This window comes from Bemisia tabaci, chromosome 2 (genome assembly GCF_918797505.1).
Source record: "Bemisia tabaci chromosome 2, PGI_BMITA_v3".
Classification (NCBI taxonomy): Eukaryota; Metazoa; Arthropoda; class Insecta; order Hemiptera; family Aleyrodidae; genus Bemisia; species Bemisia tabaci.
The window spans coordinates 56,605,745-56,621,542 of NC_092794.1; the positions used below are offsets into that span (position 1 = coordinate 56,605,745).

General features: G+C 39.3%; 1 protein-coding gene across 2 annotated transcripts in view; it reads left to right on the forward strand.

Annotated features, from left to right (window-relative positions):
* Window positions 1-12,132, forward strand: part of LOC109030190 (soluble guanylate cyclase 89Db) — a 139,563-nt gene extending 127,431 nt beyond the window's left edge. Inside the window, exons 9-13 of one of the 2 annotated variants that reach the window (XM_072295906.1) lie at window positions 5,416-5,568; window positions 6,129-6,282; window positions 6,653-6,762; window positions 8,100-8,192; window positions 11,425-12,132. In XM_072295906.1, the coding sequence (XP_072152007.1) occupies window positions 5,416-5,568; window positions 6,129-6,282; window positions 6,653-6,762; window positions 8,100-8,192; window positions 11,425-11,541 (627 nt within the window). In that variant the 3' untranslated portion in view covers window positions 11,542-12,132. The remainder of the gene's footprint in view (window positions 1-5,415; window positions 5,569-6,128; window positions 6,283-6,652; window positions 6,763-8,099; window positions 8,193-11,424) is intronic. The other variant, XM_019041025.2, reaches the window with a different exon arrangement.
* The last annotated feature ends 3,666 nt before the right edge of the window (window positions 12,133-15,798 follow it).

The following is a 15,798-nucleotide window of genomic DNA, read 5'->3' on the forward strand; positions in this document are numbered from 1 at the left end:
GTTTACATCGCGCGAGTACGTTTCCTCCGGGCATAGCGTATGCGTCAGACAGGGGAATTAACGGTTCCGAGGGAGTTCATTAGAGAACTCATTCATATCTTTATACAATAAGCAACGGTGGAATTGCCAGTTGAGCTACTATTATGCGATAGTAACTTCAAAGGATACTCAGTAAAGGGGGGGAAAAACTTTTAATAATTCGATGAAGTGGCGCCTCAGGTATGCACTACCCTCTGATGTGAGGTGAGAAAGTTTTTTTTTCTAAAACATCCACTTGCGTCCGAAAATTCTCCACAAAAAGTGGAGATTCGTTTATCGAACGTGTGGTTGTTCCAAAAGTAGGCAAGTTCTCCTTTTTTTATCCCTCCGTAACTAATGAAGATATTTTGAACCGGTAGGAAGGCCTCTTCGATATCGTAAGCTCCCTGACAAGCCACGAATGGGACCGTAGTATAACCGAGGAGGTCGATCTTCGTGAGCCAATTTTCTCCGCAGGAGGGCTTCAAAATAAAAATTTCGTGGTAAACGAAAATGCGTAAGGTGGATTTTTAGTGGTTCAGACAACCTTTCGATAGACGGACAATCAATCGATAATTTCTGAGTTTTAGGACATTCCTTCAGAATTCACGAATTGGAAGACAAAACGATTCGCAATGTTCACGCAGAACTTACTTTTGCAGTAGTTTTAAAAGTCTCGGCCAAAATTTTGGCGCAAATGCCTATAACATACTTCAGCGCTATGTGATGCTCAGAAATTCTGAAGCAATTTTGTCAAATTCAGGATCGATCGACTATCAAATTATTCTCTAAATTGCCGAGGAGTCAGCTTAACTAAAAATGGGAGTCGGTATCAGAATGAATACCAAATGATCTATTCCCTAGTGTGAATAATTCACCACTAAGACGTTTCGATGAGAAATCTTGTAGCATTACACTGAAAAAAAGAAAAGAAAAAATGATTGCCTCAAGCATGGCGATTCTTGACTTTGCCGCCAAGAGTAATTCAAGCTGCATTCCTCTATAGAAACAAGGAGAAAATTCTTAAATTAAGTAAGAAAGTAACTTAAATCAAGCAGCATTATTCTTGATTCAAGAAAAAATATTTCTCGGTGGCAAATTTAATAGTTTCTTTTCAGTGCACTGAAAAAAAAAAAAAAAACACATTGGATCTAGAGTCCAGACTCTTGAAAACATTGACAAGAAAAAGGACTCTTGATTCAATCAGATTTAAACTTAAATCAAAAGGAAATCCGCTCAAATTAAGAGGCTTGGTCCTTGACTTAAGCTTAAATCTGATTGAATCAAGAGTATTTTTTCTTGCCGATGTTTTAAGATTCCGGACTCAAGATCCAATGTGATTTTTCTTCCAGTGTGGATGTCGAAACTCAAACCCTGTGGATGGTTCGAAGCACGATTTTGCAGCATCGAAGGTAGCGGACAAAATTTTGTTCAACGGAAGCAGAGGGAGGGGCGGAGGAGGGGGGGGACTATTTAAGGAAGATAATCCGGGCTAAGGTGCCCGGACCCAGGACGAGGACACCGAGTGTATGGCTCTAGCGAGGCATTGAAGATCTTTCTTTATGCAGTTCGTACAGTTGAAATGCATTGTGGGAAGACACTTCAAACGCTAAGTCCGCTTAGCAAAAGACTGAACCAAGAACCTTTAAACTTTCCCTGCCTCCGTAAATTCTGTGCAATTTTCCGTCAGCTCCGCGGATAGGGTCATACTTTCAAAGCGTCGAGAAATTCTCCTCAAGTTAGGGCTCCGCACTCCCTTTGTCTTTTTGATCCGTCCTCCGCAACAACGCATAAAATAAAATGAAAACACGATAAAAGAAAGTTTCAGAACGGAGCATCTTTTTTTTTTCGCGGGCGAAATGTATCGGATAAAAAATCTCAGTTTAAATAAAATGTTCCCTCGAGTTGCGCGCCGAAGAAAATTAAAATGAAATTTTTGCGTCCGACGTAGGTGCCCGTAAAGTTGAGGGAAGTTGAACCGACTTTGTAGTCCGAACTTTTTCTAAAGGGGAAAAAAGGAGACTTTATCGGTTTGTTCGCGGTTCACTCAACTATGTGCAAAATAGTTTTAATGATCCCCGTTAATTAATGCAGATTTCAACGTTTACGGAAAAATCATATTTTTCCATTAAAAACGCCTTTTTACCAACTGTTAAACGTTTACGTGGAAAAATACCCTCCCGCCAAAAAACCGAAAAACTAAAACACGATATGAAAATTGTAAGGAGTTTAAGTCACTGCACAAGTAATGGTAAACTGGTAAAAAATTTAAAAAAACTTAAAACCACTCACTTGCATAAATCGTAAAATAATTAAAATTTCGGACGCGTCTCGGAGGTGCCTGACCTCCGTCCTGATTGACCAGTCGCCCTGAGGACGGAGGTTGGGCACCTCCGAAACGCGTCCGAAATTTTAATTATTTTACGATTCACGCAAGTGAGTGACTTTAAGTCTTTAAATTTGTTTGATCAATTTTTAACTAAAATATTTCAGCTGCTATTTTCTTTATCAAGCTAAACGGATTCTCCAACCGAATCCTCCGTTAGCTGGATAAAGAAACTTTGAGGTGCTGCATAACCCAAAATTCGATCCTTATGACCTTGGTTTTTGTCTGTGGGTATGTTTTCGAAATAAAATTAACCTCTTGATAATCATTCAATCATTCATTCATTCATTCATTCATTCATTCACCTTTAAGTCCGATCCTGGGTAATGGTATAAGTAAAGATTACATATCAACAGTTAAATTCCCAAACCACGTATCTCGGCTTGCGATGTTGTAGACTTCTTATCATACTTTATTTCTTAAATGGAAAACTACTCAACGTCAATACTTCTATGAACTTTCGTGATTTTTCTTCTCTGAGCGAAGAAAATTCTGTGAAAACTTCAAAGAATGCTGCCGATTTATCCCTCCTTGAAGAAATAAATAGGGAGCAAAGATTTTAAAACACCGCAAACGGCGAGATATGTGGTTTTTGAGTTTCACCGTCGGCATGTCCTACTTATTATGATAGGAAATATTGTTTCCGAGTTACAATTATGAGTGGTCTTAGATAAGAATCCCAAGCGTTCTCCAGGACAAATACAATTATATCAAATTTCTGTCACCATGAAGGAATCTGAACGTCTCTTATTCTTCGTTTCCTCTTTTCTCTATCCCTCCTAATTCAGTCAGCTCACGGAGTTAATCCTTCCTCTTAATTCAGGGTCCGATTAGATATAGGAACGGCTATAATTTTTTGGGGAAAATGTTATAGTATCCCCGCGAGGTAATATTTCAGCATTCGGTCGAGCAAAAACTATGTCTTGCAATATTTCGGCTAAAAGAGGATTACAACTTTTAATATATAGTATTTGCAGTCCATAATCTCCTTTTTCTCGCAGAAAACAATAGTTGCCAAATACATAGAAAAATCAGTTATTGGTTTTTTTTAAAACAAAATTCATGACCAGTCACGAGAAAAGGGGCCTTACTCTTTGGTGACAAAATTTTTAGAGGTATGATTATTGTTGGGTTCGGTTGATATAATCGGATTTTTAGATCTCGACGAAACTTGTCATCGGCGGCCCGGTAAATGAGATGTTATAGCGACTTGTCCTATAGTTGTGGGGTCTTAATAGGGGGCATCGCAAAACTAAGTATGAACTGAAATATTCCAAGTGCCTGGATTCCAGTTTGGTAATGCATTTTTGGTCGTTCTTTGTCTCAAAATGTTTGTAGAACGCTCTTACGTTCTGATATGAGTGGCTCTCTTTAGTTTTTTTGGTCATAGTTCATTTTTTCTGTTGACGATCTCATTGAGATCGCATTTAGTTGGTGGAAATCGACGAAATTTTAGTGTTGTAAATGTCGTGCATCTTCATTTTAATCCAAAAATAATGCCCGATTCTTCTCTAATCAGGGCCGGATTTACCTACTTGCCGCCCATGGGCCGCTAGTATTTTGCCGCCCCCTTCTCATTCGTTTTGAAAAATCAATGAAAACAATCAAATTAACGTGCCAGCAGGGGAGGGGTGCATCAGACTCGTTTACTGGTGTTGAACACATTTTTTGGGAAAGCCCTGTCAACACTACTAGCAAAAGTTCACGTAACTTTGCGTGAAAGTTAAGTTTCGTAAGCCTGTCTCTGTGTGGACAAGGCCTTCCATTCATAAGAAATGAACGAAAAAATTATGAGAGAACAAACATAAATGTGGATTAATGGTTTTAACTTCCGCCGCCGCACCTCGCAGACCGCACTGTGTTTGACGCAATGCGTGAAGTATTCACGCAGTCTTGTATAGGCGCTATGCGTCTCACGCTGATCGCACTGTGTTTGCCGCAATGCGTGAGGTATTCATGCATTCTTGTAGGCGCTATCCGTTTCACGCTGTCCGCAATGACCGCACCGTGTTTGATGCAATGCGTGAAGTGTTCGTGCAGTCTTGTAGGCGCTAATATGTGTTACATGCCGATCGCCGCGCCGAGGGCTTCTCCTTTTCATCTCAAGTCCTCGTCATCATTTTTCTCCAAGCCAAATTCCGTGTTTGGTTTTTCTCTTAACTCGACTTATTAAAGGTGCTGTCTCTTGTATCACTGAAAGACGACAAAAGTAGAAATTGCTATTCTCTCAGAAAATTAAGAGTTTTTGTCGCCTTGTTTCGTTTGTAATTTTTTTTCTAAATCTGAATTTTTTTTATACCTACATTTAAAAAAAATTCAAAATTTTCCACCCCCTATAGATTTGCCGCCATGGGCAGCGGCACATGTGACCACCTCCTTTATCAGGCCCGGTCTCTACTTACAAAATTGTTGAATTTAAAGGAAAAAGATTGTATTTTTACTACAGTACACGTATTTAGTAATGTAAAAACAATATACGTATGACTTTGAAAACACTGTAATGGAGTTGATTCCTTTCTGTTAAATGGGCGTATTTCTGTCAAACGAAACTATATCTGCATTATGACGTGAGCCCTGTCACGCATATATTCTTATGGGTCTTAGGGCTCATGTCTTAATGCACATAGTTCCGTTTGGTGTAAGTACGTCCAAACGCAGTCCATTGATGGGCAGCTCATAAATCATTTCGCAATTCGATTTTCAAAGCACATAAGAATGAAATTGTTTGGTGCAGACTATGAACATGTGAAGAAACTTTTGATTTCGTGGTTCATCCTTTAACCATTCCAATACTTCCACGATGACTGTTGGCACGACGGATTTGGCATTCTTTGGCACGGTAGCAAAACAAACTGATCTGATCACATTGGGCCAAAATTGACACTGACGAATTTTTCTAGAGAAACCCTCACGTAAAATAAAAGGATTGACCATGACGACGTGTAATTAAACTGGTAAAACATGTTGTTATTCGTGTTTATTTTCTGTAAATTGATTCTGATGGTTTGCAGGCTTACGACATGGTCTCTGTCATGTTCTGTCAACTGGTGGATCTGAACAAAAAGCGAACTCCTACTGTGGAGGGGGTCATGGACGTCGTAAATAGCATGAATCACGTATACACTTGCTTCGATGCGCTTATTGATAGATTCAACACCTACAAGGTCAGCTCATTCTTGAACAATATTCTTTTTAAAATATACCAATCTTGATCATAAAATACTTAATTAAAAGCGCATATTTGGGGGAGAGGTCATATATTATGTAACCCTCTAGGGGGGGGGGGGGAGGGGCGTGCCAACGTATTAAGGAACCGTCTTTATTGGTAAAACACACACAGAATTCTAAGGAAATTCGCGCAATCTTTTGTAGGTCGCCTGGCGATCGCGGCCGGTCGCCAGTCTGCGCATGCGCAGCGATTGAAAATACTCCCATTTAATCCAACTATACATTGAACAGTTCCCCAAAATTTTTGGGATCTCAGAGAGGGGGTCTGTAAGGTGGTGCATAATTATTATGGGGGGTCTGGAGTTGCATTATGAAGCATTATAAGGGGGGAGAGGGTTAAAAAACGATAGACGAAGTGCGATTCATGACCGCTCTCATTCGTTACACAGCTAAATAGCGTATTATGGTACCTGTGGTGGTGTCGGCAAACGTAACGCAAGAAGCCTCTTTATCCACTCCTATTTTTTCATCAAATTAAATGTTTCCTGTTCTTCAGGTTGAAACAGTTGGAGAAGTTTATATGGCTGTGAGTGGGGCGCCAGAAACATGCGCTGATCATGCTGAGAATATAGCTAACGTTGCATTGTGTTTCATGCGTCAAATTAAGAAACTCACAGTTCCGTCCGGGGTTACTCCAAAAATTAAAATAGGTATGTAAAAAGAACTTCAGTACTATTGAGAATGATTCAAAAGCCGATCGATCTTATATACTTCCGACTAGTATAAGACATATTGCTGTGATAGGTCAGGTTTGACCGACGCACAGTGAAACGAGGTAAGAGAAGAGGTCGAACATGAAATTTTTGGCTAGAATTTAAAATTTTGATGTTTACCCCCTTACAAATTCAATTTCAGGGGTGTTTCTGTTATCAATACAGTACATTTCCGACTTAAAATTTAAAATTTGTTCATGCAAGAGTATTCCTCTTACGATGTGGTACTTGTTGGTCATTACAAAACATGCAGACTTTTTACTGACAATGAGCTTTTATTTGTCGATTTTCTGGATTCGTTTCATAGGAATCCACTCCGGACCCGTGGTGGCTGGTGTGGTCGGGTTCAAATTACCTCGCTTCTGTTTATTTGGTGACACGGTTAACGTCGCAGCCCGGCTTCAGTCTTCATCGAAGGTAAGCAAACCGTTTTCACCAACTATTTGTCTTTTTATAAAAATAATTTCTATAAAGAAGATAAAAGCTACCTGCACAACTACTAACTTTCCAAGTAGTTATTGTTCACCGCGGGTTCCCGGCAGAATCGATTTTAAATAGTTGATTAAAGTTATATTTTACAGTGTTAATTTCGTCCATCCTCTAAATGTATATTTTGTATTTTTAAGGGTCTAAAGTATATGTGGAGTAACATACCCCAGGAGAAAGAAATAGGTAAAATTACGATCATTTAGGAGAGATGTATAATAATATGCTGATGGAACATCCGAATGTATGATAGTGCAAAAGAACTCTCAAGTTATTGTTGAATTTATTTCAAAAGCAGTTGATTGTACATCATGTATATACTGGAATAATTATTGTGGGGTGATTTTAACATTAATGAGTTCTGTTCAACATCCGAAATGTAAATCCAACGTCTTTTTTAACTGAGAGGGATGAAATGAAATTACTAGAAAATGGTAAAAATGCCTTGGCATCGGATTCTCAGTGATTCCTAGAGAATGTTTTTTTAAGACATATTTAAAAATTCGGGGACGCGGATAATTTTCCGGAACTACATTTTTCGCGACGTGCCGGCGGGTACCACGTCCCTCCTGAAAGGGCCAGCTGTTCGCCCGCAATTTCGATCTGAATATAACTTTATATATTAAGATTTTTTCGGTCTGTTGTCTTAACGTTACTTGACGTCATCATTTAAAAATATTTTTCAGTCTGAACTGTACACAAGTATGTGAGATCATAAGCCTTAGAATGCAAATAGTTGAGTATGAGTTGTTCCTCAACCTCTCATTTCCACGAAAAAATAATTATTTCTAATTTTTGTTTGTGGACCCTTTCTTCCCTCGGCATTTTCCCATGAATTTGGTGATAGAATAATCATAATTTCTCTCTTGAAATGATGGCTGTAATAAGTTTCGAGGAGCACGACCTAACAGTTCGAACTCTGCGAAAGTTTTTGTACAACTTTTTTCTTTCACGCTGAGTGAGTTTAGACACCGCGTATCTTGCTATGGAAACTTTGGAGCGTGTTACCAAACCGATTCAGTTTTGTTTCAGTTTTTTATAGAACAATCGTTAATTTTTCCCACCAATGGCAAATATTCTTACCGATATGGAATGCGCTCAGCCATACATTTTTCGATATGTCGCAAAAACTTCACTGTCAATACCAAACCGGATTTTCAAAGTATTCTAGAAATGTATTTATTTCATTTCAGAGCATCTTCCAATTTGGTTGTTTTTTTTAGCAAATGACGAATGACACTGTTAAATCAGATTCTTTATTTTTACAGCCTGATAAGATCCATATCTCAAATATAACGGCAAAAATCCTCGCAAATAGAGAAAACTACAAAACCACTTTCAGAGGCTTAACACCATTGAAGGTAAAAATAATTTATTTATTTAAAGCAGACGCCGAAATTTCTATCTACTGAGTACTTTAAAGGACGAGTTTCAATCCAAGGGGACCAGCGTGTCGACCCTAACGCTGGAAAAGGGAAATGAAGTCGAATACAAATGACATGTTCATTTTTGAACAGTCAAAATAGGGTCTATTACGGAGTCTTTAGGATTTTTTACTTAGGAATGAAGTTTTCGCGAAGGCGACGGCGTGGACGTCCTGTGAAAGGTTGGCGACAAGGGGTGGAGGAGGAGATCAGAAGGTGTCAATTTATTGCCCGATGATCTCTGGGAGGATAGGGGGCAATGGCGAAGGCGATTGGGCGTCGCAGAGCGCGAGGCGCGGCGCTATAAAAGCGGCTTTATGTGTGTATGAAGTTTGCGCAAACATATTCCCTCGTAGTAAACCGTTAGTAAAACTTGCATAAAACTCTTACATTTTTAACCAGACCATACTGAAAAAAATGTTAAAATTTATGATTTAGGAGACATGTTTTAGGCATTTTAAAAGTAAAAAAAGGATACATTACTTTTGTTCAATTCTTATGATTCTTATCGATCACGACTCTTAAGAAAATATTCCAAAGAGTCTCCGCAAACACTAAATTTTACAGATTTTTTTTTTTTTTTTTTTTTTTTTTTTTTTTTTTTTTTTTTTTTTGAAATTTGTTTTTTTTTTCTAAAATGTTTAACGGCTGCCGTTACTGGTGGGAGGGGGGAGGGAGGACCTCTACAACTAATACTCGTGATTTTGGAGCCGAGCCATCAACTAAATTTTTTCCCCTCGAGCTGAAATGGTAGATCCCGATGAAGACTCTCACAGGCAGACCAAGCGAAACTTTTAATTTCTCGGGGCAACCAATGGTTCCAAGTTTTCGCAACTTTCTTGATTCGATCATGGCGGACTTTGGCGGAGGCAAATCCACTTCCTTAGTGCCTTGATTCGCACTGACATCGAGTTGTATTCTCATTACGATTTGCGAAACTAGCAAGGCGGTCAGGGATGGCGCGAGGGGCGGGGGGAAAGGCGAGAGGGGTGAAGGGGGTGGGTGGCCGGCAGAGTGGTCACGACCGATGCTCGAAAAGATAGACGGAAACAGACGATTACGGACGGATGAGAGAGCGACATGGATGTCAGATCCGTGAACCAAGCAAGTAATGCTATGAGAAAAATATCTCGATCAAACCAATTTTTTTTCAGCTCGTGAAAATTCCCTACTGAATGCAAAAAAAAAAAAAAAAAAAAAAAAAAAAAAAAAAAAGACTCAGTGCTCACTGGAAAAAAACCCATTGGATCTAGAATCCAGACTCTTAAAAACATTGAAAAGAAAAAGTAATCTTGATACAATCAGAATATAGCTTACATCAAGAACCAAGCCTCTTAATTGAAGCGGATTTCGTTTTGATTCAAGCAAAAATCCGATTGAATCAAGAGTATTTTTTCTTGTCAATGTTTTCAAGAGCCTGGACTCTAGATCCAATGTGTTTTTTTTTTCTCGGTGCTGTTTAAGCGCACAATTGCATTTGATTGTTTTTGTATTCCTTCGCCTCTTCGAAAATCTTAAATTATCGTTCAAAATAATATTATTAATCGCACGAATAGAGAATCTGCATGTGTATTTGACCTTTTCTAAATTTCATGTTTAAGACAAAACTACTAAGAGAACTGAGCGAGAGAATATCTTTGGTTTTTAAATTGAACAATTGGACGTATTTCTGTCAAACGGAATTATGTGCATTAAGACATAAGTCCTGAGACTTATAAGAATATATGCATAGCAGGTGCATCATGAGTGCAAGAAACCTATATTATCCCTGGATGTGAAAGTGGCAACGCGTTGGTGTGAGGCGTATTAAATCCGACGTAAGAGGAGGACGTGGATTTGCGGGAAATTTGATGGACCAAGTTCAGAAGTGCCAATATTCATTTATTTCCTGCAGCAGCCCCAAGGTGCGGGTCACTCGCTCATTACAGTTTTTCCTTTTTTATGTTTTTGTTTTTCGCTATTTCCCGCGCTCCTCCTTCGACTGTAACTTGGCTGAGTTTAATTCAACTTGAAAACCCACCGGCTCAGCTTGTCGCCTTCGATCGCCATTGCTATTCCGTCCGGCGTTCCGGCACGCGGAACGGTCGGCGAATAGGAAGAGGAACGGAAAAGTAATGAAGAGAGTCTCATCAACGGGAACCAGGCTCGGGGTGGCACGAAACGTAAAAAAGAAATGAAAGGTTGGAAATTTCAGTGAAATATTTCATGAAATTTCTCGAGGGTGTGAAATATTTCATGAAATTTCACGAGGCTTTGAAATAGTTAATGAAATTTCACGAGGCCGTGAAATATTTCGTATTTTTCGGGGGCTAGAGTATGCAACCCGCACACAAACACACAATAATAGAGGAAAGTCACAATTTTTACATTTTGCGAAACATGAAAAAGGGACCGGTAGTTTTCAATACCTTTCATAAATTTTTGAAATATCATGAAATATTTCACGTGAATTTTTGAAATTTCAAGATTTTATTTTGCATGAAATTTTGCCACCCTGACAGGCTGCCGTGTTGTCGAAGAGAGCTGTGACAAATAAATTTCAAAATCATTTTCCCCCCAAAATTGCAAAGGAAACTATCCCCTATTTATAGAACACAAGACTTGTAAGAGACCAGTAGGTGCGTAGAACGTGACGTTATTTCCGAAGAACATCGGTAAGTCCAGATTACTCCACGAGAGAAATGCACTAACTGCTTTTTTGCGCAAAAAGATACGACTACCGCTGGCTACTAATCTTAACAAGCGTTTGTTACTTGGATTGAATTTTGCAATTAGAAACTACAATTTCTTGCTCATTTCAGAAACAGCATATGCGTCATAAGTTTCCCTATGCAGGTATGCGTGCTCTTATTCATGAGCCTGAAATACTTAATACCTACCTAATTGCAAAATGCGATCTATTTGTTGAAAACGTAACCAAAGAAGCATGATGCAGAAGATTGCACTTGCGGTTGTTGTGCCTGCCATGGAATACAAGGAATTAAGTCCCTTTCTGCAGACATGAGTAAAATTAGTGGATTCTTTCTTTACCTCTCCGTCGAATATTAAGAATTTAACATTGGAAGGAAAGTCATTTCACATTGGAAGCTTTGAAAGAAGCTACTCGAGAAATAGTTGGGCCTGATAACTACATTCGAGCCCGCTTAATTTATTATTTTAATTTTTTAAGGGCAAAGGTGAGATGGAGACGTATTGGCTGGAGGAAGGTTCTACTGTCCATGAGTCGGTGATAGCAGCCATGCAATTTGATGAGTTACTCAATGCTCTTCCGGAAAGTAATATATAAGAAGTACGGAAGTCTTTAGATAATTACAATCCTAGATTTGAGATTAGTGATTTGTGATTTTTGACGAGTTCAAGCAAAATGGCGGCCCTTGTGGTGGAAAAATATGAGGTGAGATAACTACACCGATTAAAATATTTGTGTTCTTTTGCTACTTGTGGTTAATATACGTAGGAGGTGGAACACAAACCAATCCAATTTTTGTATTGATTTTGGTTTAGTTTGCGGTGAATTCAACGCAGAAAACAGTGGAGAGACTGGGAAACCCTAGAGTCAACCGAATGCTCGGGTTATTTTGTGTTTTACTTCCCATATTAACCGAACTTCTGTGTTGAGTTGTCTCTCTGTGTTTATCTCAGCGCAGCCGAGTTTTTGCAATACTTATTTTGGCGTAAAAACACCCTAAGATTCCAGAAATTGACCTGTAGAGGACATTTTTAGCCCGTTTCTAGCTTTGTCCATTACACTGGATACAATTTAGATCCTTGAATATCAGATCAAATTAAACGTACGCATTATTAAGCCAGCGAAGTTTATGTAAACGAGACTTTGAAATTTTCAAAAACAATTCTATAACATCTCTGAAAATGTTTTAATAAAATGTTCCAGTCACATTTCTGATGTGTTTTTTTGATATCCTCAAAAGCATCGTTTCCACAGTGAGTATTGAACGTGTCTCTATCTCTATCTGAAATATGTCGGGATAAGCGTTTTGAAAATATCTCCCCGTATTCCGATGCTGTTAGAATAAAGGATCAAAATTTGGTCCGTGTTCAGCAGAAAGGACCCAAACCAGATCAACTATTGCCAAATTTAAGTTAGAAATTTAATTTTTTACATGATAATGTTTGTGCGGATTTTTTGTATTTTCAAGGAATTTGCCTCGTACTGTGCAGAAAATTCACTGAAATTTGCATAAAAAAAAACCGCTTAAACGTTCTCATGTAAATTTCACTGTCCGGTTAAATTTGGCAATAGCTGATGCGGCTGTGTTCCCTCTTGCTTAACGCGGTCCAATTAATACTCTATTCCTAAAAAAACCAAAAAAACAAGTAAAAGTTTTTTCATGAGCGCAAAAATTTGCATTGCGGATCAGTGGCGTGGCGTGAATTGCAATATATCGATTGTTATGCCATTTAAACCTATGGTAAAGAATCGATTATTAAGGTGTTCGCTGCGAACACCCTGTTTATCGATCCTTTTCCATAGGTTTAAATGGCACAACAATCGATATATCACAAAGCACGCCACGCCACTGTTGCGGATAAGCAAGACTTCATCGTGTTTCGCACCCTTTCTGCCGCGCTAAGGAAGAACGCCGTAGGAGCATTTGAGAGTTGCCAAATTTCCTTCCATAAAATTTCAATTTTTCCGGAAAGTTATGCATATTTTTCATTGAATTTCCTGACGTTTCAGTTTAAATTGTGAACAAAATTGCCTGAAAAATTGCAGACATTATATTCAAAATTTTCGCCGTAAATTATTATTATTATTGATCGCAATTTGGCAACGCCTGAGGGCTCATACGGCGTTCTTCCTCAGCACGGCGGCGTTTCGGTTCTCTCTCGAAGGGGGTCACGAGGACACTTTCCAGGATCTTCCAATATCTCGGAAGGGCGCGTTCTCGACGCTCTCCTACTTCCGGGTAAGTTTTAGACGATATGTGTTTTTTGAGCCGAGCTATCGCCTTACGGCACGCATCTCAGACGGTATGTACCGGCTGAAAGCATCCGAGACTCACTTCACAGCGGAACTTTCGAATTTAATTCAGGAGTCATCAAAAGCGAGTGCGCCCTGCTCTTCACAAAATCAATAAAAGCGGAAAGTCAATTTGATTGGATGTTCCCTAAAATGATCTCACTTACGTAAACTTGGGCCCTTTGCCGGAGCGCGGCGCAACCTTAAACTTATTGAGTGGCGTGAACGAGAGGAAGAAGAAGAAGAAGGAGAAGGAGAAGAGGAAGAAGAATGAGTGGGAGAAGTAGGAGATGCCGCGTTGGGTGAAATCAATGCGCTCACCTTAATCAGTTGTCCTTACGTTCGCCTATGCGAAAATACCGAGCAAGGGCTTACGCATGATTTGCTATTCACGTCATGCTCTCGAAGCTTCATACCCTGAAAGAATAAAGTTTGGTCGATGTTCTGTATCAGCCGCACTTAGTTCGGTTCGTCGAAGTGCGGCTCAACGCAGATATTTGAAACAATGATGAACAGAACCTCCTCACCAATAGCGATTAATATTTTTAAAGAGTCCTCACACATGGACCGCGCTAAGTAGAAAGGAATCAAGGCACGTCAGCTATCGTCAAATTTAATTGGGAACAGGGCCGGATTAAGGGGGTGGCCACATGGGCCGCGGCCCATGGCGGCAACTCTATAGGGGGCGGCAAATTTTGAAATTTTTTTAAATGTAGGTATAGAAAATTCGAATTTAGAAAAAAAAAATTACAAACGATAAAAGGCGACAAAATCTCTAATTTGCTGTGAGTATAGTAATTTCTACTTTTGTCGTCTCTCAGTGATACAAGAGACAGCACCTTCAATTAGTCGAGGTAAGAGAAAACCAAACACGCATTTTGGCCTGGAACGGCGCGACTTAGAGAGAAACGGTGATGACGAGGACTTGAGATGAAAAATAGAAGCCGTCGGCTCGGCGATCGGCATGTAACACACATTAGCCTCTACATGACTGCACAAATACTTCACGCAATGCGGCAAACACAGAGCGATCAGCGTGAAACGCATAGCGCCTACAAGACTGCGTGAATACCTCACGCATTGCGCAAACAAACTGCGTTCAGCACCGCAGCGGTCGGCGTGAAACTCATAGCGCCTACAAGACTGTCGGAATACTTCACGCATTGCGCAAAACACGGTGCGGTCAGCGCGGCGCGGCGGCGGAAGTTAAAATCATTAATCCACATTTATGTTTGTTCTTTCATAATTTTTTCGTTCATTTCTTATGAATGGAAGGCCTTGTCCACACAGAGATAGGTTTACGAGACTTAACTTTCGCGCGAAGTTCCGTGAACTTTTGCTAGTAGTGTTGACTTTCGCAAAAAATGAGTTCAACACAAGTAAACGCGTCTTATGTACCCCTCCCCCGCTGGCACGTTCATTTGATGGTTTTCATTGGTGTTTCAAAACGAATGAGAAGGGGGCGGCAAGTAGGTAAATCCGGTCCTGATTGGGAAATTTAATTTTTTACATGAAAACGGTTGTGCGAATTTTCAAGAAAATTTCAGTGAATTATCTGAATAGTATACGAAGCAAACTCTTTGAAATTTTCAATTCGGAATCCACACAAACGTTCTCTTGTGAAAAATTAAATTGCCCAGTCAAATTTGGCAATATCTGATGTGGTTTGGTTCCTTTCCGCTAAACATGGTTCATATAAAAAATATTACAAAACCATATTCTTTGGATCAGATAAAAGTGGATCGTTTGCACAAAAGCGTGGTTGGGAATTGTAGAAAAAAGCCGCTTGGGAAGCTGGTTATAATCGGTTCCTCGGGAAAATTTGAATCTGAGGAATGAATCCGATACACACGAGAGACACAGCCACCTGATTGGACTTCTTCCGAGTAAAGTGGCCCGAAGAGCACGCTAACAATTCTAGGAATGTCTTAAATATGCTCTGAAATGCACAATAATCCGTACCACGAAATTATAAAAAAACCTGCCAGAATTTCAGAAGTGTCTGCGAACTCGTTAAATATATAACTCAATGATACAGACCACCAACCAATTCAACAATTGCCTTATTCAACAAAAACCAAAGACGCACTGCGGCTCTTTTTAAACTCAAAAAAGAATACAACTATATCAGCTCGACGGATGTCCTTGTTGCCTACACAAAAATTGAAGGCGCCTTGGATGTCTAAACCTTCACGGCTTGTGCTTATCGCAACTTTCCAATGCAACGGATTCTTAGGTAGCACACTTAAGTGTGAGAAGTCGCATTGTTTTATTAATGAAGTAGTAGAAAGAAGAGAATTAGAAGAATAAGCAAAAGCAGACGCAGAAGCAGAAGCAGGAGGAGAAGAAGAAGAAGAAGAAGAAGAAGAAGAAGAAGAAAAAGAAGAAAAGTGAGTAATAGATTTAATAGTAATTTATGTCTATTTTAAAACGGTGCCCCAGCAACTATGACCATCAACACCTCTGTAGTTAGGTCGTCGAGGTTGTTAAAAAAAACTAATTTGAAAGGTAGGAGTAAAAAAAAATATAATATTTAGACGATTGGAAGAAAAATAGAAAAAA